Raw genomic sequence first — 24,168 nt, 5'->3', positions numbered from 1 at the left:
CCCATGTTAAAATTAATCTCCTCTCTGGGAAGTAAGGGACAAACAGTGCTGCCCATAGAGGGAACAAGAGTCATTTGGGGAACAAAAGAAATTTCCAGGGACAGAGTCATTCAGGGAGGGAGGGATAGATAAAGCTACATGTGTCTGGCTGGGTTACAGAGCAAAGAATAGAGAAGTGTCTGAAAACAGCTATCTGAGGACGAGGTGAATTGTTGGAGGAGGGGACAGGAGAGATAGCAGAGCTATTTCAAGAGTGAGCAGTAGAAGGGAACAAGAATCCACGGACGGTCTAAGCGAGGAAGGGTCCAGAGGCAGTGAGGGAAGGCCAGGACCAGGGCCGAGGCCAGGGCAGGCACGATCGCTGAGGGGATGAACTTCACAGTGGGTTTCAAGCCGCTGCTAGGGGATGCACACAGCATGGACAACCTGGAGAAGCAGCTCATCTGCCCCATCTGCCTGGAGATGTTCTCCAAACCAGTGGTGATCCTGCCCTGCCAGCACAACCTGTGCCGCAAGTGTGCCAACGACGTCTTCCAGGTGGGCCAGGGATGGGGAGGGGGGAGGGCAGGGCCAGGTGACGCAGTGCGGATTTGCGGATTTGCGGGAGACTTGTCATCAGGTCAGAGCTGAGACCCCAGAAGGGGATGGGCAGAGTGCTCCGTGAGGTGGGTGCTGGCTGTCCTGGTAGAAGAGCAGAAGATTCGGGGTCCTAGTAGATCACAATGTAAGCATGAGTCAGCAGTGGCTCTGCAGGCTGGCTGACAGCCTATGTGTGCACAGACCGCGGCTGGAATGCCGGCATCTGCAGAGGAGAGAAGACCCCCATAGAAACTACAAACTGGGAGGGAGGTGATCCTACACCAGGCTGTGTAATAGTCTGTGCTAGACTCTGCACTCCAGTTTGGAGTTTCAGATTTTGAGAATGGTAGGGAAGATTTGGAGAAAATATCACTGAGATAATGAAACATTAAAAAATAAGCCCTGTGAGAAAAGCTCAGGTTGAAACTATTTGTATTTGAGACAAAGCTCAGCACATCCTCTTTTGGGGCAGAGTTAGTGGGCAGGAGATTGGGAATTCTCCCCAACTAAAAGTTCACACCAGTGCCCCACTCCAGATTGGTTAATAAAAGGGCCTGCTGGTTAGAAAGGATTGTGGTCACTTAAGCAGAAAGAATGCAGAGAAATGCAACCACCTTTGGTTTATGTGAGGTCATGGGGCAAAGCATACGTTGCTAATCGAATTCACAAATGTCATTTTAGCTACTGGTTTCAAAAAGAAAAGAGCGTTTATCAAAATGGTTTATAAATGGGTTTTCTTTCTTGCCTTGTGCCACTGGAACAAAGATCACAGATCGTAAAGAGATCATAAAGGGGAAAGTTGTGTGTTCTTCCGTGCACGTGCGCGTGCACATGCACACACACACCTTGCAAGTGAAATAAAATCTCTGAATAGACCAGAGCTGGCTAGCTTAGTAGGCACGGCAGTGAGAAGGAACATTTGAACACATATCCTTCAACCATATCAGAATTCAGAAGGAAATAATGTTGAACACAAATGTTTTTTAACCCAATCAAGACTTTATTTGGTTCTTTCAGGGTAGTGTATTTGGGAAAAACCAGTGGGCTGGCTAAGTCAGCCATTCCACAGCTATGCTCTGTGACCCACCCTTTGCTGTATGCCATCTTCCCATCGAGGCCCATTCTCATCTCCTATTCTGTGTGTCTAAACCTGCCATTACATTATTTGGCCCCAGAGTATCTCAAAGCCAGTGATTGTCTGTCTCTGGGAAAGGCTGACTGCTCTCTGTCTGCTCATCTTGGACATCAAGTCATGTACTAGAGGCTTCGCCTTGCCCACCATCTTAGTTTTCCCCTTGGTCTGAGTACCTTTCCTCCAGGCTGAGATGCCTAGGAGGGAATGGCAACAAGATTTTGCCATCCCTTCTCATTAATTTGTAGTGAAACATCCTGCCATTAAATCTTGAGATACATGAAAGCAAAGAGGAATTTCGAAAGTGAAGGTAATCTGTCCTATGAAAATAAGTGGTCAGAATATTAAAGTGGGAGGCATATAGTATCAGGCAGAGGGACCCAGAGACAAGTTCCCTATCTATAGGGAGGCTACATGATGTTTAAGTGACCTCTCTTGTTCAAGTCAGTGCTCTGTACTCAGGCACACTGTTTTGGTTCCTTGAAGCTCTGGAATACTGGGACACCTGGGTGGCTCAGTCGGTTGAGTGATCGACTTCAGCTCAGGTCATGATCTCATGGTTTGTGAGTTCGAGCCCCATGTTGGGCTCTGTGCTGACAGCACAGAGCCTGCAGCCTGCTTCTGATTCTGTGTCTCCCTCTCTCTCTGCCCCTCCCCCCACTCATGCTCTGTCTCTCAGAAATAAATAAACATTAAAAAAATTAAAAAAAAAAAAAAAAGGAGAAGCTCTGGAATACTGATTGGGCCCAGAGAGAAAGGGACTGAGTCAAACCCGATGCAGAATATTTAGGAAACAACAGGATTCCCAGAGGTTTGGGATGGTTCTGTGGATCTGGACTGATGTGTCTCTTTTTAAAGTGCAGAGCACCCCTGGGCAACCCCCCCCCTCCACCACCAAGGAGAAGAGTGAACAGCTCATTTCCTTGCTCTGCTTTATTTGGGGCAGCCTGGTGGGAGGCTGACCCAGTTCTTTGGCTGCACTTCTGTATATACATCTCAGTAGATCTCCCTCTGAAAGATGAGCATATTTAGTTTTTTTCTCACATTGCCTCCACATTTTGACAACTGTAGGCATAATCAGATTGTCTGTTTTCTAAGTATGGGAACAAGCTTAGGACTTTTGGTAATTCTATCTTAAAACCACTTAAGAAGAATACCCTGAGAACATTGCCTAGAAAGTTAATAGAACTTATAAAAGTTATACCGGTATCTCTCTCTCTCACTCTCTCTCGCTCTCTCTCCCTCTCTCTCTCTCTCTCTCTCTCTCACACACACACACACACACACACACACACACACACACACACTTTTCTTTCAAATAGGAGTTTGTATCATGAAAAGTGACAACCCCAGGCCCTCAGTTCCCTTCTCCAAATGGAGGTAGCCATATCCAACTTTCTTGGGTATCCTTCCAGAAATTTCCATGGATAGCTACATCTGAGTGTGGGGTGTGTGTGTGTTTAGACTCACTGTCCTACATCTGCCTTTGTTTGCTTTCTCTTGGTGGTTGTTCCATCTCTACACATTCAGATACACGTTTTCATTTTTAAATGGCTGAATAGTGCTCTGCTCCATTGTTCTGACTGGACCACAGTCTGTTTCATTGGTCCTCTAAAACATTTAGATGGTGTCCAGTGTTTTGCTGTCTTAACAACTGCTGTGATGAACAACAAACAAGAATTTCAGGGAACTGTGGCGCACCTGGCTGGCTCAGTCTGTGGAGCAGGCGATTCCCGCTCCCGGGGTCATAAATTTCAGCAGCACTTTGGGCATAGAGATTACTTAAAAATGTTAAAAAAAAAAAAAAAAGAACTTAGGGAATTGTGACTTTATAACATCAGGTTAACTAGAGAGTCAGGAAGCAAATTTGAATAACTAAAACATGTCATTGAAAATGTTGAATAGTATTAAAGGTTTGGGAGAAAGTCTTCCATTATCGTACTTTCCCAGCACAGTTACTTTCTCCTTTGCATATTACTTTCAAGCCCCTGTTGACATACGTATCTTTACATAGTTGCCATCACAATTTAACTAGTTTCCTTTAGAGCTGTAATACATCTCTCCTTCACCCTGACTTTAAAGAGAAAAGACACCAAAATACCACATTAACCCCCTCTAATTTCTCCCTCCCTCTTTCTCCACACTTGCACCCACTCAACTACCAAGCACTTTGACTAGAGGAAAGCTGTTGGTGTGGGAATTTGACACAAACATCTTCCCATGCGTTTCTGTATTTGTAAACTCTAGTCACTTCTAAACTCCTTTAAGCAGGCCTTCAGTTTATTTTTGTACCTGCCCCCACTTCACTGTGGGCACTCGTTTATGAGCTGCAACCTGTTGTAATTTAACAGACAACCAGAAGGTTGTTGAGGAACAGAGTCTCTGGAGGGTGTCCATTTAGGGAGAGATTTGCAGATACGGGAATATGAAGAAAGGGGCCGCCGCCGCCTTCTGTGATAAAGGGTAGTCCAGGAAAGACATGCCCTCTGGTTCACTCCACCTTGAAAGCCAGTTCGTTACCAGTTCGTTGTGAGGACCCGCTGTCAGGCCTGCCTCCTCCACCACTTCCCCTGCTCCCGAGGGACCTCCCCAGCCCAACCATGGGTGGGTCTCCTTTGTGAGAAATTGGTTCACTGCAAGTTTGTGAACGGCATTTACCTTATGGCAGTGTTAGGGGTCTTGCTTACTTGACGGGAGAAACTGGGTTAGTGGAGAGCAAAAACCTAGACCGAGACTCAGCTCCCGAGTTCTAGTCCCACCAGCCTCTTCCTTGATTTGCCGTGTGGTGTCAATCAGGCTATTTTACCTCTTCAAGCCTGTTTACACATACATGGGTTAATAGGATGCTTTAAACTGATCTTTTTTTTTTTTATTTTTATTTTATTATATAGAGAGAAGCGGGGTGGGGGGGGACACAGAGGATCTGAGGCGGGCTCTGCGCTGACAGCAGAGAGCCTGACGTGGGGCTTGAACTCACAAACCATGAGATCGTGACCTTAGCTGAAGTCAGATGCTTAACTGACTGAGCCACCCAGGTACCCCTAAACTGACCTTCAATATCCTTATAATTCTAACAATCTGATTTCACAAATTCAGGAAATTTTACTATGGATTTCCATTTTTTAAGTGTTTTCTATTCTGTTACCAGTGTCCTGACTTGTCTCACTCTTCTGATTTTTGATCTTCCTTCCAGCCAGTCTCCTGCCACAGACCCCTTGTGCCAGGCTCTTTGCTAAGTTCTGTCAGGCAAAGCTAACCCTCCACTCAGAATCCCTCTCCCACCCACTGGTGGCCAATATCTGGATTCTTCTAAGGCTCTTCAGCATTTCTCCAAATGTCTGATCTTCTGTCTACCGTTTTGCCATGGTTTCTCCAGTATATTGTGAAGGTGTGGCTCAAGGGACGTGCATGGTCCGCTATTCCTCATTGACGAGGTCGCCATTTTGAGGGAAACAGCCTCCAGCAACCCTCTTGAACTCACAGAGCATCTTTCTAGACAGAACATTTTTATTAGATGCTATGGAATATTACAAAGAAAGGAAGCACCATACAGCCTAAAAGAGATGGCTCATGGAGTGTATGCCATACAAAAGCCTGGAACATAGCCTAGAATTAAATTCCATTTATTTATTGCATTCCATTGTATCCTCCACAGTGAAGAAGGAACAGTTGTTTCATGACCTGTGGTTCTATGTGGTCATATACTTTTAGGATTGTTAACCACTCTTTGTGAAACGCTCTATAATTTATAAAGTACCTTCACATTTATGATTCCATTTGAGTTAGATAGAATGGATGTTACTTCCATTTTACAGGGACAACCCAAGAAACAGGTTATAGTCTTACAAAGGGACAGAGTAGGGACATAAATGTAGGTCTTCTGTTTCCTAGAGTGATAGAATTTTCTCTACACATCACCTCATTGGCACATGAAATTTTGCTTTATGGGGCTGGCTTTCTTGTGGAAAGGTAAGATTTAAGGAAAGAACAAAATTTAAGTGTGTAATAAAGCCTGTCAGTTATTTTCAGTTATATTTTTAGTCTTTTTAAAGTACAGGTCTATTGCCATATGCTTCTACACAATTGTTTACAAAAGCTTGTATCTTAAGATATTAATTCAAAGATGCATTATATACAGTGTAGTTTCATTGAGTTAAGAACAGGCCTATTCCCATATGCTTCTACAACAATTGTCTACAAAAACTTGCATCTTTTTTTAGTGTTTTTTTTTTTTTTAATTCCACTTAGTTAACATACAGTGTTATTTCTTAGTCTTGAAATACAAAGATAAACAGAAGCAGAAGATAGGATTTTGCTATCTGGATATTAGTCAGCTGAGAAATCTTTAGTCCAATGTAGAGACTGTCAGCTATGGAAATATATTAAGAAAGTTGCCATCTACACCTTAGTGTATAAAATTCCTGTCTGTCATGAGACCATGTAGGACTCACAATCAGGGCAGGAAGTAATCTCTTTTTGGACCATGGACCCCTTTGTCAGTTTGTGAAGCCTGTGGACTCTAAGGGCAATGTGTGTGGTTTATGTGAGAAAAATGCTTTTATTTATTTATATTTTTAATGTTTATTTGTTTCTCTTGCAAGAGCATGAGAGCAGGGAAGGAGCAGAGAGAGAGGGAAAGAGAGAATCTAAAGGAGGCTCCATCTCACGAACAGAACTGAGATCATGACCTGAGCCGAAATCAAGAGTCAGACGCTTAATCAACTGAGCCACCCAGGTGCCCCCCAAAAATGTTTTTAAATGCATATGTACTACAAAAAATTATATGTACTATATATGATTATAAAGAAAATGGATTGCATTAGAACACAGCATGCATTCTCATACATTCTCAACGGGGGTGATATTGCCCCAAGAATATCCATGGTATTAAAATTTTTTATTGTGATTATATTTTAAAATTTTTATTTAGTTTTTGCTTTCATGTAAAACTTTTTCCCCCAGCTTCACTGAGATATAATTGACAAAAATTAGACATATTTAAGGTGTGCAACATGATGATTTCATACTGTGAAATGATTACCACGAACTAGTTAACACATCCATCACTTCACATGATTACCATTGTGTGCTACTCTCTTAGCAATTGGCAAGTATAAAATATATAACTAACTATTAACTATAGTCACCATACTGGACATCAGCTCCCCAGAATGAACTCATCTTAGAATTGAAAGTTTGTGCCCTTGACCAGCATCTCCTCATTTCCCACACCCCCCACCCCTGGCAACCACCTTTCTACTTTCTGCTTCTATGAGTTTCACTTTTGTCGATTTTGGGTACTTAAATTTAATGGGGAAGGGATGGCTATTAGGGGCAAACATGTCTTAAAAGCTTCCTGGAAGGAACAGTCATGAAAAAAGCCTGAGAAACACTGGAATATAATTACCAAAGTAATTAGAACATGTCTGACAGATCTCTGTCTCTCTCAAATCAATCAATCAGTCAATAATAAAGAACACGTTGGATAGAGTAATGTATGTGCTCCTTGATTAACACATTAAATAATGAGATCAAGCAGTGGGCCTAGTAACTACTATAGTTCAGAAGTAGTGATAAGCATAAATTATTTTTGGATATTCGATCAACAGCAATACTGTGATGTGAAAATACCTGTGATTTCTGTTGGTGGCAAAGTGCTCTAAAATTGTGGTTTGTTGCCTACATGTGCAATTGAGGGAAATGTCCAATTTATGCTATTTAATGAAAATAAAAATAAGATTTTTTTTCTCATCTGAGTTCACAGAATTCTGGTCATGGATCTTTTGGGGCTGTGGTCCCCAGATTAAATACTTCTTCATTACAGGCACCAGCATCTTCCCAAGCATCCAGGCTTGAAATGCTAGAATAGTCTTTGACTTTCTCCTCTCCCCACAGCCCACCCACATTTAAGTGATTGGCCAGTCCTACTGATTCCACCTCCGGCATCCCCAGTCTTCCCAAGATTTCTGCCACCACCTGAGGGCAGGCAGGTGACTTGCACTGACTACTGCACTTGCTTCCCAGTTGATCTGTGCCTTTAACCTCTCTCTCCCCTCCCATCTATCCAAATTACCTGTGAGATTAATATTCACTTTTTTTTTCATGTTTATTTTTGAGAGAGAGAGAGAGAGAGAGAGAGAGAGAGAGAGAGCAGGGGAGGGGCAGAGAGAGAGAGGGAGACACAGAACTTGAAAAGGGCTTCAGGCTCGGAGCTGTGAGCACAGAGCCTGATGCAGGGCTCGAACTCACAAACTGCGAAATCATGACCTGAGTGAGCCAAAGTTGGACTCTTAACCAGACTGAGCCACCCAAGCACCCCGAGATTAATATTTACTCTTATTTTCTCTCCTAGTTCAGAAACCTTGGCTACAAAATTAAGTTCAGATCCTTACCCTTAAATTCAAAGCCCTCTGTGATTTTACCACAATTAAAAAAAAAAAAAAAGCCCTTCATGGTAAAACCCACCTTTCTAGCCCCCCCGACCACCATGACTCCCCTATTTGTAACCTAAAATCCTATAGTCTCTCTGGTCTCCTGAAACTCTTTCCTACCTAACCACCTGCTACCTGTCTACCCTGTCTTCAAATGGTATCTTCTTGGGAGCACCCGAGTGGCTCAGTGGGTTAAACATCCAACTTCAGGTCATGATCTCCCAGTCTGTGCGTTTGAGTCCCACATCAGGCTCTGTGCTGACAGCTCAGAGCCTGGACCCTGCTCAGGATTCTGTGTGTCCCTCCTTCTCTGCCATTTTTTAAAAATGGTATCTTCTTAAACATCCCCTCCTCTGAACTAACAAAGTTTTTTACCGTTCTCCTGCTGGTTTATCTTCCTGGCGTTTATGGCACTCCAGCGCCCCCTCTCCATTTATGTCAGTACTGAGCATTGCAATTTTAAAAGGTAAAGTTTTTTTCCAAACCCCAAAATCTTTGTACAAAATTTGGAATTTATTAAAGAAAGAAAAAGAAGAAGAACCGAATAATCCACAATTCTATCAGCCAATGAGAGTTACTGCAAAAATATTTAACTTTTATATTTATGCATTTTAAAGGTAATTCAGAGTCCATAAAAATTTGGGAAATGTAAATGACTACAAAGAAAAATTTTAAATTACCTGTGAATCCCATCACCCATTCCTAAATTAGGATCCTACTGTCTATATTGATTTATGTCTTGCTTTTTTTCATCTAAAATCATAACATGAGGGGTCCCTTGGTGGCTCAATTGGTTAAGCTTCCAACTCTTGGTTTCTGCTCAGGTCATGATCTCACAGTTTGTGGGTTCAAGCCCCACATCGGGCTCTCTGCTGTCAGCATGGAGCCCGCTTCAGATCCTCTGTCTCCCGGTCTCTCTGCCCCTACCCTGCTCACACTCTCTTTTTCTCTCTCAAAAATAAACAAACATTAAAAATAATAATGAAATTGTAACATGAGTATCTCTCCATGTTACAAAGAACTCTAAGATAATTACATAATAATTCCATTATAACTCATTTAATTGCTCCTCTGCTGTCAAGCAACCAGAATGTTTCCTATACGAAAAAGAAATTTTATTGTTTATTATGATTACAAAAACAATACAGGTACATTATATAAAATTCAAACCTCATAGATAATGCAAATGATAGAACGTGTAAATCCATCTAAACGCCCTAGAACTAGGGGCTCCTAGCAGCTCATTCGGTAGTGTGGCCCTTTTTTTTTTTTTTTTTTAGGTAAGTTCCACCCCAAATGTGGGGCTTGAACTCACAGAGCACTTGACTCTTGATCTCAAGGTTGTGAGTTTGAGTCTCATGTGGAATGTGGAGATTACTTAAAAATAAAATCTTTTTAGGGGCACTTGGGTGGCTCAGTTAAGCACCTGGCTCTTGACCGGTTCAGTTCACGATCTCACGGTTCGTGGGTTCGAGCCCCGCATTGGGCTCTGTGTTGGCAGTGCAGAGACTCCTTGGGATTCTCTCTCTCTGCCCCTTCCCCACTTGTGTGCTCTGTCTCTCTCGAAGTAAATAAATAAAAAATAAACTCTTTTTTAAAATGTAAAAACAAACAAACACACTAGGACTATTTCAGAGATGGGATTTCAGGAACTGTTTATATCAGGCAGGAAGAGGGCGCTCCAGGGCCAGCTGGGGGAGGCACAAACAAGTGAGATACTGAATCACAGGAGTCAAAGTTAAAGAGGGGGATGGTGGCCTACATGGTGTGAGAGGGGAAGGTTGTTATAAAAACCACCAGCTCCCTTCCTCGTCCGATTAGGGTGTCTGAAACTCTTACCATATTATATCAGTCAATGCCCATTGCTCACAGAACATCAGCCCTTGAAGGGAGCAAGTGCTAAGTACAGATCCCCTTTTTAGATCTGAGGAAATTGAGACCCTGAGAGAAATTATTTTCCTAAGGTCATAAATGGCAAATCCCAAACCAGATCTTCAGATCATTGCTACTTTCCCTATATAGTGCTGCATTAAATGCCTTCTGTTAAAATGCAGAGATGATACCAAGAAGGGGTAACCTTTTTTTTAAATGTTTATTTGTTTGTTTTGAGAGAGAACATGAACAGGGGAAGGGCAGAGAGAGAGGGAGAGAGAATCCCAAGCAGGCCCCACATTCAGCACGAAGCCCATGTGAGGCTTGATCTCATGACCATGAGATCGTGACCTGAGCTGAAATCAGAGTCAGATGTTTAACCGACTGAGCCAGCCAGGTGCCCCAAGGGGTAACCATTTTATCCACATATCCAGTACAGGTGACTTTCTCAAAGTAGCCACCCAGCATTTGCAAAAGGTTTGGGACACAAGACAAATAAGTTTCAGTTGAGGAGGACGTCAGGAAAAGAGAGTGACTCCTCAGACTTCCTCTCATTTAGCTTCCTGATTTTTGCAATAGCTGGGTACCACCTGTGCAATGGTTGATTATTTCCTTTAAAGGGGCTCACTTTTAAAGCTTAAATATTTACTTTATCTTCATTCTAAATGACATAATCCTTGAAAAATCCCTAGTTATATAGGCTGGTTATTTTTTCTAATACACATTAAAATCAACACACAAAAATTGGAAAAAAAATTTTTTAATGTTTATTTTTCAGAGAGAGAGAGAGAGAGAGAGAGAGAGAGAGAGACAGAGTGTGAGCAGGCAAGGGGTAGAGAGAGAGGGAGACACAGAATCCAAAGCAGGCTGCGAGCTCCAAGCTTTCAGCACAGAGCCCGACGCAGGGCTCGAACCTACAAATCACAAGATCATGATCTGAGCCAAAGTCGGATGCTTAACCGACTGAGCCACCCGGGCGCCCCAACGCACAACAATTTTAAATGTCCATCCTCATACCACCTGAAATCATCATGCCTTCATCAGTATGTATACCGTATTTAGGGAAACACTGAGTTAGCTCATGAGGAACACAGAGAGGGCCTCTAAGCAGCATGAGTGCGCCATGAGTTAAAGAGCCTGGGAAATCCAAAAGATAAACTTAACTATTTCATTACTAGAAATTTAGACTTAGTACCAAAGGGCACCTTTGATACATATACCACAGACTGACTAGCAAAGGATATGGGGTGTGGAGTTGGAGGCGGGGGCATGGCTGAAGCAGTCACAGAAAAGAGGGGATGCCCTGGAGGTTAAGAGGAAAGCCAGCCAGCCAGAGGTAGGATGTGGCAGAAGGAACTGAGCTTTGGGAGAGGGAGGAGACCATGGGACCAGTGGACGACTGGGAAATCTGCTGTCAGCTGCGGTACCTGCGTCAGCACCAGCCCTTAGCCAAACTGCAAAGAAGGCAGACGTGCAACCCTTCCCTCCCACCTGCCTGCCGGTGTCCTCTCCCCAGAAAGGTGCTCTTTAGACAAAGGATTTAGGGGAGACTGCCTGATACTGCTTGCCTCTCAGACCCCTGAGGCCCAGGAGAATGGCAGTGATTAGCCAATGGGATGAGCTGCTAAAATGTGTTTACCTGGTGAGGAAGTGGTGAAGAGGTAGTGGGCTTCCCGGTCCACCCAAATCTGCTTCCTTGGCCCAGATGTCCCAAGTCATGATTGCTTTTTTTTTTTTTTTTAACTGTTTTTGTATTGTGGTAAAATGCACATAATATAAATTTGTCATCTTAACCATTCTTTTTTTTTAAGTTTATTTATTTTGAGACAGCACGAGTTGGGGAGGGGCAGAGAGAGAGGGAGAGAGAATCTCAAGTAGGGTCTGTGCTGCCAGTGCAGAGCCCGACATGGTGCTTGAACTCAAGAAATCACAATACCATGACCTGAGCCAAAACCAAGTCCGATGCTTAACCGATTGAACCACCCAGGCACCCCAATTATCTTAACCGTTCTTACGTGTGCAGTTCAGTGTCATTAAGTATATTCTCACTGTTGTGTATCCAGAACTTTTCATCATTCCAAATGGAAATTCTGTACCCATTAATAACCTTCCGCTTCCCTGCCCCTCAGCCCCTGGTAACCACCATTCTACTTTTTATCTCTATGAATTTGACTATTTCAGGTACTTCATATAGAGGGATCATACAGTATTTGTACTTTCGCAGCAGGCTAATTTCAGCTAGCACAAAGCCCTCAAGGTTGATCCACGTTGTAGCACGTAGTCCTGATTGCTTTTACCGTGTTATTTTCCTCTATGATCTATGTGACTTCTGCCAGTGTCTCCATTCTACTTCCTGCTGTAGTGTCATGAGTGAATTTCGCTTCTATGTTCGTAACATATTTTACTTGATTTCTTAATTCTGCCATTTCCCTTCACTTCTCCCAGCTTTGATCACTTATATCTCTTCTTTAATCAAAGAGACTATGTTTTCTTTCTTTTTTAAAAAAAAATTTTTAATGTTTATTTATTTTTGAGAGAGACAGAGACAGGATGCAAGTGGGTTAGGGGCAGAGAGAGAGGGAGACATAGAATCCGAAGCAGGCTCTGGGCTCTGAGCTGTCAGCACAGAACCCGACGCGGGGCTCGAACCCATGAGCTGTAGATCATGACCTGAGCCGAAGTCGGACGCTCAACTGACTGAACCACCCAGGTGCCCCTGTTTTCTTTAAAAATGTTAGATTGAAATACTGTGTCTAGAAGCAGTTCTTCTCACAAAGCATATTCTTCGTCTGTCCGCTGCTTGTCATGCTTTCTTTTTCCTTTTTTATTATGTCCGTTTACATCTCCCGTTGGATCCCTTCTGCTTACCATTCCTCTTTGAATCAGGGCAGTTTTATCTGAGGCTGAGTATGAATTTGTTAGTCAACCCCCCGTCTACCTTGGCTTTCTTCCACGGTCCACTTAACTGTAAACTGGCTAGCTGGATGTTCCCATCGGTTTGCCATCTCTGTTGCAAGCCCAGTCCTTTGGCTTCTGTGGTGAATTAGAGGGGTATGACCCGGGTTAGCAGGCAGCTGAGTGGCTCAATTTGGTTATATCGCCTCAGTATGTTTTTCACACACAGTCTGGTGAACTAGCTAGTCTGAGGGCATGTGGAGATCCATGGGCGAAGGTCTCCCTGAGATTTGAGCGGTTTCCTTTCCTTTTCACAGAGAAACAGGTTATTCTGGTTGCAAGCCGGACCCCTGTATTGCTTCATGACACAAGGGGTTTTGGGTTAATGGGTCATATTTTGTTTACCTCAGCTCAAATAATCCACAGTTGCACAGCTCACTTTTAGGTTGTTGTTTCCTTTGTGAAGGGTTGATGTGTGGCCTTTTACGACTCTAACTAAAATCTGTTTTACCTGAGATTCAGAGGGGCGAATGTTAGCTCTGGGCATCATGCTTCAGGTGGCCTAAATTCTACTCCATCTAACAATGTACTATATTGATTTTTTTAAATGTTTATTCAATTTTGGGAGACAGAGAGAGACAGAGCACGAGCAGGGGAAGGGCAGAGGGGACACAAAATCCTAAGCAGCCTCCAGGCTCCTGAGCTGTCAGCACACAGCCCGACACAGGGCTCAAACTCACGAACTATGAGATCATGACCTGAGCTGGTTGGATGCTTAACTGACCAAGCCACCCAGGCACTTCTAGCATATTGATATTTAGAATGGACCCTGGGGTTAGAGTGCCTGAGTTCAAATATTGGTTCTGCCATCTATTATCTGATGACCCCGTACAATTTATTTAACACCTTTGGGCTGCAATTTCCTATCTTTGAAATGGGGCTAATAGTAGTACCTATTTCAAGGGTCGATAAGAGGCTTAAATGAGTTAATACAGATAAAAGAGCTTAGAGAAGAACCTGGCATAAAGTATGTGTCCGGTTAGCCATTGTCACTATACTTCCTGTAGTCTTAGTTAGGGGGTTAATGTTCATATCCTCCACCATATTTACAAGGAGTCCTTGAGGGTTAAATTCAATAATGTCTGGGAAGCCCATATAGCATGGTGCTTGACACATAATTGGCCCTCAAAACATGAGTTGAATGTTAAATAATGAGTATAGAGGAAGGGGGGGCTGTGAGGGAAGAAGGTGGAAGAGAGAGGCTAACTCAGAAGTTTGTGCTCTGGGCTAAGACTTTAGCCCATTCAAACATTCAAACCCATTTCCACCCATTCAGCCATTTCCTGAGCACTTTTATATGCTAGCCACTAGCAATCAAAGTGAAGTAAGATCCCTCCAGGAGTTTGCAGGCTTGGAGTTCTCCCAACACCTCCTTGCTCACTTGGATTCTAAGTAATGAAAGGTCATTGTATTAAGTAAGCAAAAGCCCAGTGGTCTTACACTTTAACCCACACCCTAAACTCAGCAGGATTTATATACAATTGCAGCTACTGAGAAAGACAAAGGCACAAACGCAGCCTTGGATAATCTCAAAGTAATTGGTTCTGGCCTAATGTGTTAACTTCTTAGGATTCACAAGAAATTCCCCCAAAATGTGAGATTTGTGACATGCCAGTCACTCTCCCTAGTATAGGCTTGCCCACTTCCCAGAGGCCACATTTCCTGCCTTGCCTACATCTGTTGCTTCTAAAGGTTCAAAGAAGACTGCGGACTTGGATGCCCTCTGTGTATCCTGGGTGCTGTTGCACACATAAGGGTCCCTCTGGCTGATGTCCAGCGTGAGGATTTGGAGAATTTCATCAAACTCACCTTCAGGAAATACATCTAAGTTTTCAAAGTCACAGGTGACTATTCTCTTCATTAGTCTCTAGGAGTCCATGGCCTTCCAGCCAGCTAGGACTAAGTTGTGCTTAAGTGACAGAAAACCCAAAATAGTAATGGCTTAAAGAAGGTAAAAAATGTGTTCTTTCTCTCAAGCAAAAGTATAGGTAGGCAGTCCAGAGACTCCCTCCTTTTATCTTGTTGCCGTTCTCATCCTGTGACTACCTCATGGAGCCACATGGCTGCTTCAGCTGGAGCTACTCCATCTTCATTGTAGCCAACAGGAAGGAGAAAAGAGTAGGGCATATGCCCCTTCCATTAAAGATACTTCCTAGAAGTTGCATAAAACATTTGTCTACATCCTGTTGGCCAGAATGTAGCCACCTGGTCATACTCAGTCGGAAGGGAGACTTGACACAGAGTCTTGTTTGTTTTATTTATTTATTTATTTATTTATTTTATTTGAGAGTGAGAGTGAGCGAGAGAGAGCACAAGCAGGGGAGGAACAGGTTGAGAGAAGGACAGAGGATCCAAAGTGGGCTCTATGCTGACAGCAGTGAGCCCCGTGCAGGGTTGAACTCAGGAACCGTGAGATTGTGACCTGAGCCGAAGTCGGAAGCTTAACCAGCTGAGCTACTCAGGCGCCCCGGACACAGTCTTTATTCCATGTGTCTTGCTAAAAACTCAGAGGCTCTATTACTGAAGAAGAGAAGGTGAATACTGAGGAACAACAAACAGTCTCTACCAGTTTTTTCTCTCTGCTGCTGTCCACAAGTTGACTTTGTGGTCTTCTCCGAAGACAAGCCTTCCTGTTCATACTTTCCGACCCCTTGGGCTTTCCACTTCCACTTGCACAAGACTGTGTCTTTGCAGTGTCTCCACAATGTCAGCTCTCTGCCCAACTCCACAGGTCTTTTCCGTTTCAGAGCCGCAGGTGGTCTAGCCACCCCCACCTCTGTGTCTCAGTTCTAAATTCCTGGAGAGAAAATGTGATTGGTTCTGCTTGGGTCAGGTGACCACCTCCTCAACTCTGAGCCAGTCATCTGTGGCCTGGGCCATAGTGGGGTTCTCCCTTTTAGGATGGGAAGGAGCAAGTTCTCTAAGAGGTATAAGTGATGAACATCTCTCGTACGTCTGCCTTCCAAGCTTGACTCTTGTCATAACCCTGCCTGCCAGATGTAGTTGTCAGTTTGCTTGTCCTTAGGGCAGGGTGGCTTTTGTTCATCTTATCCCCAGAGCCTCGAAATTACCTGGCACCCTCAATATTTGTTGTAGAATGAATAATCCAGTGTAGTCCTTAGTTTTCCAGACATCGAATGCTTGCTCGAATTTACATGGTAGAACAGTGTGAAGGGCAGCACAAGAACACAGGACTCCTGGCTCCCAGTCTCTAGAATGGTTTCCTAGGAATTGCCCGGCACAATGTGGCCTGTGTGCCCCATTATTCAGCACTTGTCTGGGCTTCCCTGCTGAGGGTTACAGAGAATCTCCCTAGCTGTGGTCCGTGAAAGCCCCAGGAGGACATTGGCTGCACCACACAGAGTCCATTTCCAACCTTAACCTTCCTGCCAATGCCAATGTCTCCCCACACCTGCAAGTTGGGCCCCATTAGGGAGACCATCCTGACTGGGCCTTGACCAAAGTTGGGCTCTGGATGCAGGGACACTTAAGGAGTAATGAGTCAAAAGTGGGAAAGAAGATCTCCATGGCCACCCACCATTTTCAGAGGAGGAGGACCTCCCCAAGGAACGGAGCTGATGCCTCCCCTTCCACCATTCTCCTACAGTTTATTTCAGCCCCCACAACCTTTCCCCCTGCCTCCTCCCCGTTCCTCCATGCCTCACCGTGCGTGTTCTCTCATGCTACTTGTCCCTACAGGCCTCGAACCCTCTGTGGCAATCCCGGGGCTCCACCACTGTGTCTTCCGGAGGCCGTTTCCGTTGCCCATCTTGCAGGCATGAGGTTGTCCTGGACAGACATGGCGTCTATGGCCTGCAGCGAAACCTACTAGTGGAGAACATTATCGACATTTACAAACAAGAGTCTTCCCGGTGAGCTCTCAAGACCTCTTGTCTCTCAAAGGGGCAGGGCCTGGGACACAGAACAGAGAGGGGAACCAATCAGCCAGAAGGGAAGGGCTGAAAGGATCAGCCTCTTTAGTGATTAGAGGACTGGACCCTGGGAGGGGGAGGAATTTGCCCCAGGTCACCCAGCTGAGGCATCTCAGATCCTGGGCAGGGCTTCACCTGCACCCTCTCCACCTGGGGGAGGGGCTGGCAGTCCACCAGCAAGGCCCTTGACAACCTTCTATGGCTTCCTACCCTGTGGGACTTCCCTGGCCCCCTGGAACAGATGCTGTTCTTGGATCTAGGCCTCCTCTACCCCTTAGCTCTCTGTATTCCTCGAATGAAGGGCACTGTGGAAGTCGCTCACCTGCCCAGCCCCAGCTCCAACTGTGATTGGTGGTTGGTGAGGGCTGAAGAGAAGGTGTTCATGGGGACCTGCACTTGTGGGGCCCGCCTCCCCCCTGCCTGGCCCCTGACCCTTCCGCCACCCTGCCCGCTCCCCTCCAGACCACTGCACTCCAAGGCTGAGCAGCACCTTATGTGCGAGGAGCATGAAGAGGAGAAGATCAATATCTACTGCCTGAGCTGTGAAGTGCCCACCTGCTCTCTCTGTAAGGTCTTCGGTGCCCACAAGGACTGTGAGGTGGCCCCCCTGCCCACCATTTACAAACGCCAGAAGGTATCAAGCAGCAGAGGGAGCAGGCATGTGGGACCAGAGACAGGACAGCCTCTCAGACTTCCATCCTGCCACTCCACTTGGGTTTAAAAGTCACTGCACTTGGTTTTAAAGGCAGGCAGATCAGGGGGCGCCTGGGTGGCTCAGTTGGGCAACTGACTCTTGATTTTGGCTTAGGTCATGATCGCAGGGTCATGGGATGGAGTCCTCCCTCATGCAGCCTGCTTGGGATTCTCTCTCTCTCTCTTTCTCCCTCTCTCTCCCTCTCCCTTTCTCCACCCCCTGCTTCTCCCCTATTTGCTCACATGGCACTCAAGTCATCTCCTCTCTCTCTCAAAAAAAAAAATTACACACACACACACACACACACACACACACATGTAAAGGCAGGCAGATCAGGGCTACAGTCCCAGCTCTATGCATGACTCAGTGTGACCTTAGGTAAGTCACTTGACCTCTCTGGCCCTGACTTTCCTTGCTTGTAAAATGGGGATGAAAATGCCTGCTTCTGAGAGTCGCTGTAAGGACACAATTAGATCACGGAAGATGTGAGCAACTTCAGTTTGGTGGCCTAGATGCTCTCCGGGCCCTCTCACTACCACACAGCTAGATTCGACATAAAACATAATTTAAAAATTATATCAGTGGGCACATAGAAAGTAAAGGCAAGTGGGGGTGGAGTGGGGTGAGGAAGGGGCAGTAAGCTGACCACAGAACCCGGGGTGGTAAGCACAGAAAAGGCCAGACTTCCCACGGGGTAAATGCTGGCAGTATTACTGAGCCAGAGGGATGAGACTACGTTGGGATGAGACTGTGTCTCCAGGCCTCTGTAAGGTGGACACCTGAACTGAAGAAACCCAGGTTAAACTGGAATCCCAGGAACTAAGGTAGTCGGTCATGCCACCTGACTTTTGACAAAAGCGAATGCAGATTCTGCCTGGAGGAAAACACCCTCACTTTAGGTATTTGGGTTTTCCTTAGATTAAGAACAACAAAATATCAATTCAAAAGTGAAGATACAGAAATAAATGTACCGCATGAGTGCAGGCGGTAGAAACAAAGTACAGATCAGACCCCTGAGGAATTCAGATATTGGAATTATTGTTTTTAATTTTTAAAAATTTTTATTTAAGGGTGCCTGGGTGGCTCAGGGGGCGCCTGGGTGTCTCAGTCGGTTAAGCATCTGACTTCGGCTCAGGTCGTGATCTCCCGGTTGACAAGTTCGAGCCCTGCATCAGGCTCTGTGCTGACAGCTCGGAGTCTGGAGCCTGCTTCGGATTCTGTGTCTCCCTCTCTTTCTGCCCCATCCCCTGCTCAAGCTCTGTCTCTCTGTGTCTCAAAAATAAACATTAAAAAAAATGGAAAAAAAATAGTTAAAAAAATTTTTTTAAATTTATTTTGAGAAAGAGAGAGTGGGGAGGGGCAGAGAGAGAGGAAGAGAGAGAGAATTCCAAGCAAGCTTCACACTGTCAGCTCAGAGCCCAATGCGGGGCTCAAACCCATGAACTGTGAGATTATGCCCTGAGCCGAAATCAAGAGTCAGACGCTTAACTGACTGAGCCACCCAGGCACCCCTCAGATATTGGAATTATTAAAGAATAGAGTATCACTGTGTATAAAATGCTTTTTTAAAAACATGGAATAAAAAGGGTGCCTGGGGTGGCTCAATCGTTTGAGCATCCAACTTTGCCTCGGGTCATGATCTCCCAGTTTGTGGGTTTGAGCCCTGCGTCCGGCTCTGTGCTGACAGATCCGAGCCTGGAGCCTCCTTTGGATTCTGTGTCTCCCTCTCTCTCAGCTCCTCCCCTACTCTCTCTCTCTCAAAAATAAACATTTAAAAAATGGAATAAATAGAACAGGCAATAATAGATTATCAAAAATGCTGATTTAACAAAGAACCAAATAGAGATTTAAAAAATGAAACTCTAGGGGCACATGGGTGGTTCAGTTGTTAAGTGTCCAACTCTTGGTTTCAGCTCAGGTCATGATGTCCTGGTTCGTGGGTTTGAGCCCCATGATGAGCTCCAAGCTAACAGCACAGAGCCTACTTGGGATTCTCTCTCTCCTTCTCTCGCTCTGCCCCTTTCCTGTTCGCTCTGTCTCTCAAAATAAATAAAAATATTTTTTTAAAAAGGAAATTGCTTTAAAAAATGAAAATATAGGGGTGCCTGGGTGGCTCAGTCAGTTAAATGTCCAATTCTTGATTTCATCTCAGGTCTTGATCTCACTGTGCATGGGATGGAGCCCCACATCAGGCTCTGTGCTAACAGCATGGAGCTTGCTTGGGATTCTCTCTCTCTCTCTCTCTCTCTCTCTCTCTCTCTCTCTTTCAAAATAAATAAATAAACTTAAAAAAATGAAAATATAATTGTTGAAATTTCACTGAAGAGAGAATTAGCAAACAGGAAGAGAGGCCTAAAAAAATAGCCCAGGATGCAGCACCGGGAGATGAGGATGAGAAGCTCTGACACATGCCTCCTCAGAGTCACAGAAGGAGAAAATAAAAAGAATGGAGAAGAGGCAATAGTATCCTAACAGATCATTACAAAGAATATTTCCAAATTGATGGAAGACACGAATCTACAGATAAAGCACTTAGCCCGAGGCCTGGACATTTGGCAAATGTCTGCTCCTTTCTCATTTGGTGGTGGAGGGGCTCCTCTCTCCGCCTCCTTCCAGAACCCATGAATGTGCTTCCACACTTCTTAGATGGTTCCAAGCCATCTAGATCTCTGGAATAGCCCTGATGGTGGGGTGGAGGGGGTGCCCTGCCCGGATGGGAGGGGTACGGCTCTAGGCAGGGCCCCCCAGTTCTAAGTGGTGGCCTGTGTGTGTGGCAGAGTGAGCTCAGCGATGGAATCGCAATGCTGGTGGCCGGCAACGACCGCGTGCAGGCAGTGATCACACAGATGGAGGAGGTGTGCCAGACCATAGAGGTGAGCCTGGGATGGGAGGGAGGGGAGATTTCTGGGTTCCTGGGGGGTGAATCACAAGTGGTGGGATATGCTTAGCCAACCTGCTAGGTTTGAGTCCCAGCTGTGCCCCTTGCTAGCTCTGTGACTTTGGCCCAGTCACTTCACTTCTCTGTGCTTTGTAACTATAGTGACGGATGGTAACTAGACTTGTGATCCCTTCACAATATATACAGATGCCGAATCACTACATTGTACACCCGAAACTAATGTAATGTTAAAAGTCAATTATATCTCAATTTTTAAAAATCTTGTAACGGTTATTACTGAGAAGACCCTGCCCTTGGCTGCACCTGTAGGTCTGCCGCTATGTGGGGTACTTTCTTGGCCCCGGTGGCTTCCCTTTGGCGGGGAGTCCCCTCCCGACCAAGAAGGAGGTCTCACCCTTGCTCCCCTCTTTCAGGACAACAGCCGGCGGCAGAAGCAGTTACTAACCCAGAGGTTCGAGGCCCTGTGCGCGGTGCTGGAAGAGCGCAAGGCAGAGTTGCTGCAGGCGCTGGCCCGCGAGCAGGAGCAGAAGCTGCAGCGCGTGCGGGGCCTCATCCGCCAGTACGGAGACCACCTGGAGGCTTCCTCTAAGCTCGTGGAGTCGGCCATCCAGTCCATGGAGGAGCCACAGATGGCGCTCTACCTCCAGGTGGGCCCCGGGGGAGGGAGGCAGGCCGCAGAGTGGCTGCCGTGGGGGCCCGGGCACCCGGAGGGCACCACCTGGAGGGCGGGGCTCCCGTCTTACCTCCAGCACCCGTCTGCCCCACTTTGCCTCGGGCGAGTCACCCCCGTCTGAGTCCACCTGCTCCTCAACGAATTGGGATACACATCCCCGCCCACCCCGCGGGACTGTGGGCACCAGAAACGGGACTTTGCCAGCGCTTGGCACGGTGCTTACGCTCCCCCTCCTTTCTTCCCTGCAGCAGGCCAAGGAGCTGATCAATAAGTGAGTAGGCCGAGCGGGAAAGGCAAGGAAGGGGCTGCCGGGGCTCCGCCGCCGCGCGGAGGGGGTTGCGGGTGCGGGGGGCGTTTCCAGCTGAGCGGCTGCCGCGCCGCAGGGTCGGGACAATGTCGAAAGTGGAGCTGGCAGGACGGCCAGAGCCGGGCTATGAAAGCATGGATCAGTTCACCGTGAGCGTGGAGCACGTGGCCGAAATGCTGAGGACCATCGACTTCCAGGCGGGTGAGGGACGCAGGATGGGAGGGGGCGGCAGGCCGCGGGGACCGGGGGTCCAGAGGGGCGCGGTGGGGAGGGGGGGGCACGACCAGAGAAGCGGGACTCCCACCTCACCGCGCTTTCCTTGGGGTCAGGCGCTTCCGGGGAGGAAGAGGATGAGGAGGTGGCGTTGGAGGGGGAAGAGGGCAGCGCGGGGCCAGAGGAAGAGCGGCCGGATGGGCCGGAAGGTGAGTGTGGCCTGAAGGGCCCGGCGGGGCTGGCCCTACGCTCCGGTCCCCTCTTCGATGATGGCCTTCCTGTGGCACGGGGATCGCTGGGAGCCTCCCAACCCCCGGCAGGAGGGGCGCGCCCCCTAGCGCGCGTGCAGAACTACACTTTCCCACCAGCCTTTACTCTGGGGCTTGGGAAGACCGAGTTGGGTCGGGAGGTAGAGGAGAAACCCACTGGGGAAAGTGGGTGAGCTGGAGTCCGGAGCCGCCAAGTACCTTCGGAGCGCCTGCCCACCGAGCTTTCTTTCCCAGGCACCGGCGGGCACTGACCCGCCCCCGCTTTGGGGAGCCCGCGCACCTGGGGCCTGGCGCTCGGGTCGCGGAGGACCTGCGCAGAGACCACCGCGCCACACAGCTCGGCACCCCGCCGCGGGGGAGGGACTCAATAAAGGGCTAACGAGTCCAAACCCGCAGCTCCTTTCACTGCTCACTCTCAGCCTCGGCTTCGGAGGCGACCCCACCATCATCCCGCCCTTCTCCCGATCTGGGATCATTTGCGGGGGGGGGGGGGGCGGGGGGGGGCGGAAGTGGAATGACCCCTGTAGGGCACGGGTTCGCTAGCCCAGTGCCAAGGGAGGAGGGTCGGGGTGGTGCGACGGCACCAGGACTTGAGTTCCTGGGGGCGATGGGGACATGGGGTCCTGGCTGAAAGCCGTTCTGCGGGAGCCCTCATGCAGCATCTGGTTCCCTCCCGCCGGCATAGGAGGCCGCACTTTCCCCCGGGCTCCCATCCTGCCGTGGCTCCCTGCGCCCCACAACCGAGGCCAAAGGCTCTTCAGCACTTTTATTAAAAACTGGTGACGCACAGAGTGCTCAGGGCATCCCTGGGCCGCTATAGCCCGGCGGGACTGGGTCAGTTCCAGTCGCGCACGTCCCGGCCCAGGGGGTGGAGGACGGGGGTCGAGGTTCTCGTGGCCGCAGACCCCCCCGAAGATCACTTGCCCACGGACTCGAATATAATGCGGTTCTGCTCGGCGCGCTCCCGCTGACTCTGCGTCCGCGCCAGCTCCAGCAGGGTCCGCAGCAGGTGGAAGGTGAGGTCAATGGATAGCGGAGGGTCGTCCCGTCTTGGCCGTTCTCCCGCAGTCCGGGGTCCCCATCCTCCCGGCCCCGCGCGGCGCGGGAAGCGCTCGGCCAGCAGCAAGAGTAGCGCGCGGGCCCCGCCGTCCTGGTTCCGCGCCCCAGGGCTCCAGCGCAGACTCGGGTCCCGGACCCCCGCGACCGCCGCCTCCGGGCTCCACTGGCTGCTCCCCGGGCGCAGCGCCGCCAGGAGCAGCAGCGCCGCCAGCAGCGCCGCGCGTCCCACCTGCCTCATGGTGCCGCCGGCCCTGGACACACAGGCATAGCGCAGGGTGAGATGCGCCCGGGGCAGGTGGCGCCACTCCCCTTCCCGCGCTCATCCAGCTCCCCCGCCGGGCCCCTGCGGCTGCCGCCCGTGCCCACAGCCTTCCCTCCAGCCGCAGCCCAGCCCAGCGCCACCCTGTCCTCTCTCCGTCCCTCTGAGCGAGTCGCGATGGGTGAGCTATGCGACGAGTCCGGGTGCTGAGGGAGTCAGGGCGGATGCTCCTCCGAGCCACTCACAGGTTGCCGGAGAGCGTCTGCACGTTGCAGGACGGCGCTCCAGTCTCTGTCCCCCGGGCGGGCTGAAGGCGCCTTGGGGAACACGGGGTCTGTCCCGGGACCGCCGCCAGCCTTATATAGCTCCCGGACAGCTCCTACTGACGTCAGCGAGGAACATGCACTGATTGTAGAAGCAATGACGGCCGCAGCCTCGAGTCCTGCCACTTGCGAGACCCGGAGGGGCGCACCTCAGAACCAGAGACTCTGCCTTCTGGCGCCAGGGCTGGAAGCGGCCCCAGATTTAGGAGAGCGAGAAGCCGGCGGGGCTTAACGACTGCGCTGGGAGCCATGAGAGAGAGAGAGAGAGAGAGAGAGAGTCCTCTACCTGCCGGCAGGGATTAGGGCGATCCCCAGATCAGACCAGTCAGGTAGCCAGCCTCCCGTGGCACACAAAAGAGAGGCTGGACCGCTGGGCTGTCAGTGGCGCCCACCCTGCTGTTTGCCTCTAGAAGGGGCCGGAGGCACTGAGAGGTTGTGCTGCTCAGACCTAGCCCCTAGCCTGGCTAGCAGTTCCGCAACCTAAGGCCATCAGGAGCACAGCCGGCTCCCAGCTAGGACTCTGGTTACCACCCCAGAGGCAGCAAGGCAGGCGGGATTCTTGATCTTATTC

General features: G+C 48.1%; 2 protein-coding genes across 2 annotated transcripts; one reads left to right on the top strand and one right to left on the bottom strand.

The window, feature by feature from the left end:
- Positions 1-14: 14 nt before the first annotated feature.
- TRIM54 (tripartite motif containing 54) lies at positions 15-22,345 on the top strand. Its single transcript, XM_043604277.1, has 9 exons — positions 15-537; positions 16,669-16,841; positions 17,364-17,535; positions 20,373-20,468; positions 20,908-21,141; positions 21,416-21,438; positions 21,551-21,675; positions 21,804-21,896; positions 22,191-22,345. The coding sequence occupies exons 1-9, from the start codon at positions 370-372 to the stop codon at positions 22,205-22,207; spliced, it is 1,101 nt and encodes a 366-aa protein (XP_043460212.1). The 5' UTR covers positions 15-369; the 3' UTR covers positions 22,208-22,345.
- A 363-nt stretch (positions 22,346-22,708) lies between these two features.
- Positions 22,709-23,934, bottom strand: UCN (urocortin). The gene is made up of 2 exons (XM_043604284.1): positions 23,520-23,934; positions 22,709-23,266 (listed from the first exon to the last, which is right to left on the bottom strand). Exon 2 carries the CDS (start codon positions 23,251-23,253, stop codon positions 22,873-22,875), a length of 381 nt encoding a protein of 126 aa, XP_043460219.1. The 5' UTR covers positions 23,254-23,266; positions 23,520-23,934; the 3' UTR covers positions 22,709-22,872.
- Positions 23,935-24,168: the final 234 nt, after the last annotated feature.

Source organism: Prionailurus bengalensis, chromosome A3, assembly GCF_016509475.1.
Source record: "Prionailurus bengalensis isolate Pbe53 chromosome A3, Fcat_Pben_1.1_paternal_pri, whole genome shotgun sequence".
Taxonomy (NCBI): Eukaryota; Metazoa; Chordata; class Mammalia; order Carnivora; family Felidae; genus Prionailurus; species Prionailurus bengalensis.
The sequence above is the reverse complement of the archived record's forward strand: the minus strand, read 5'-3'. Positions and strand labels throughout refer to the sequence as shown.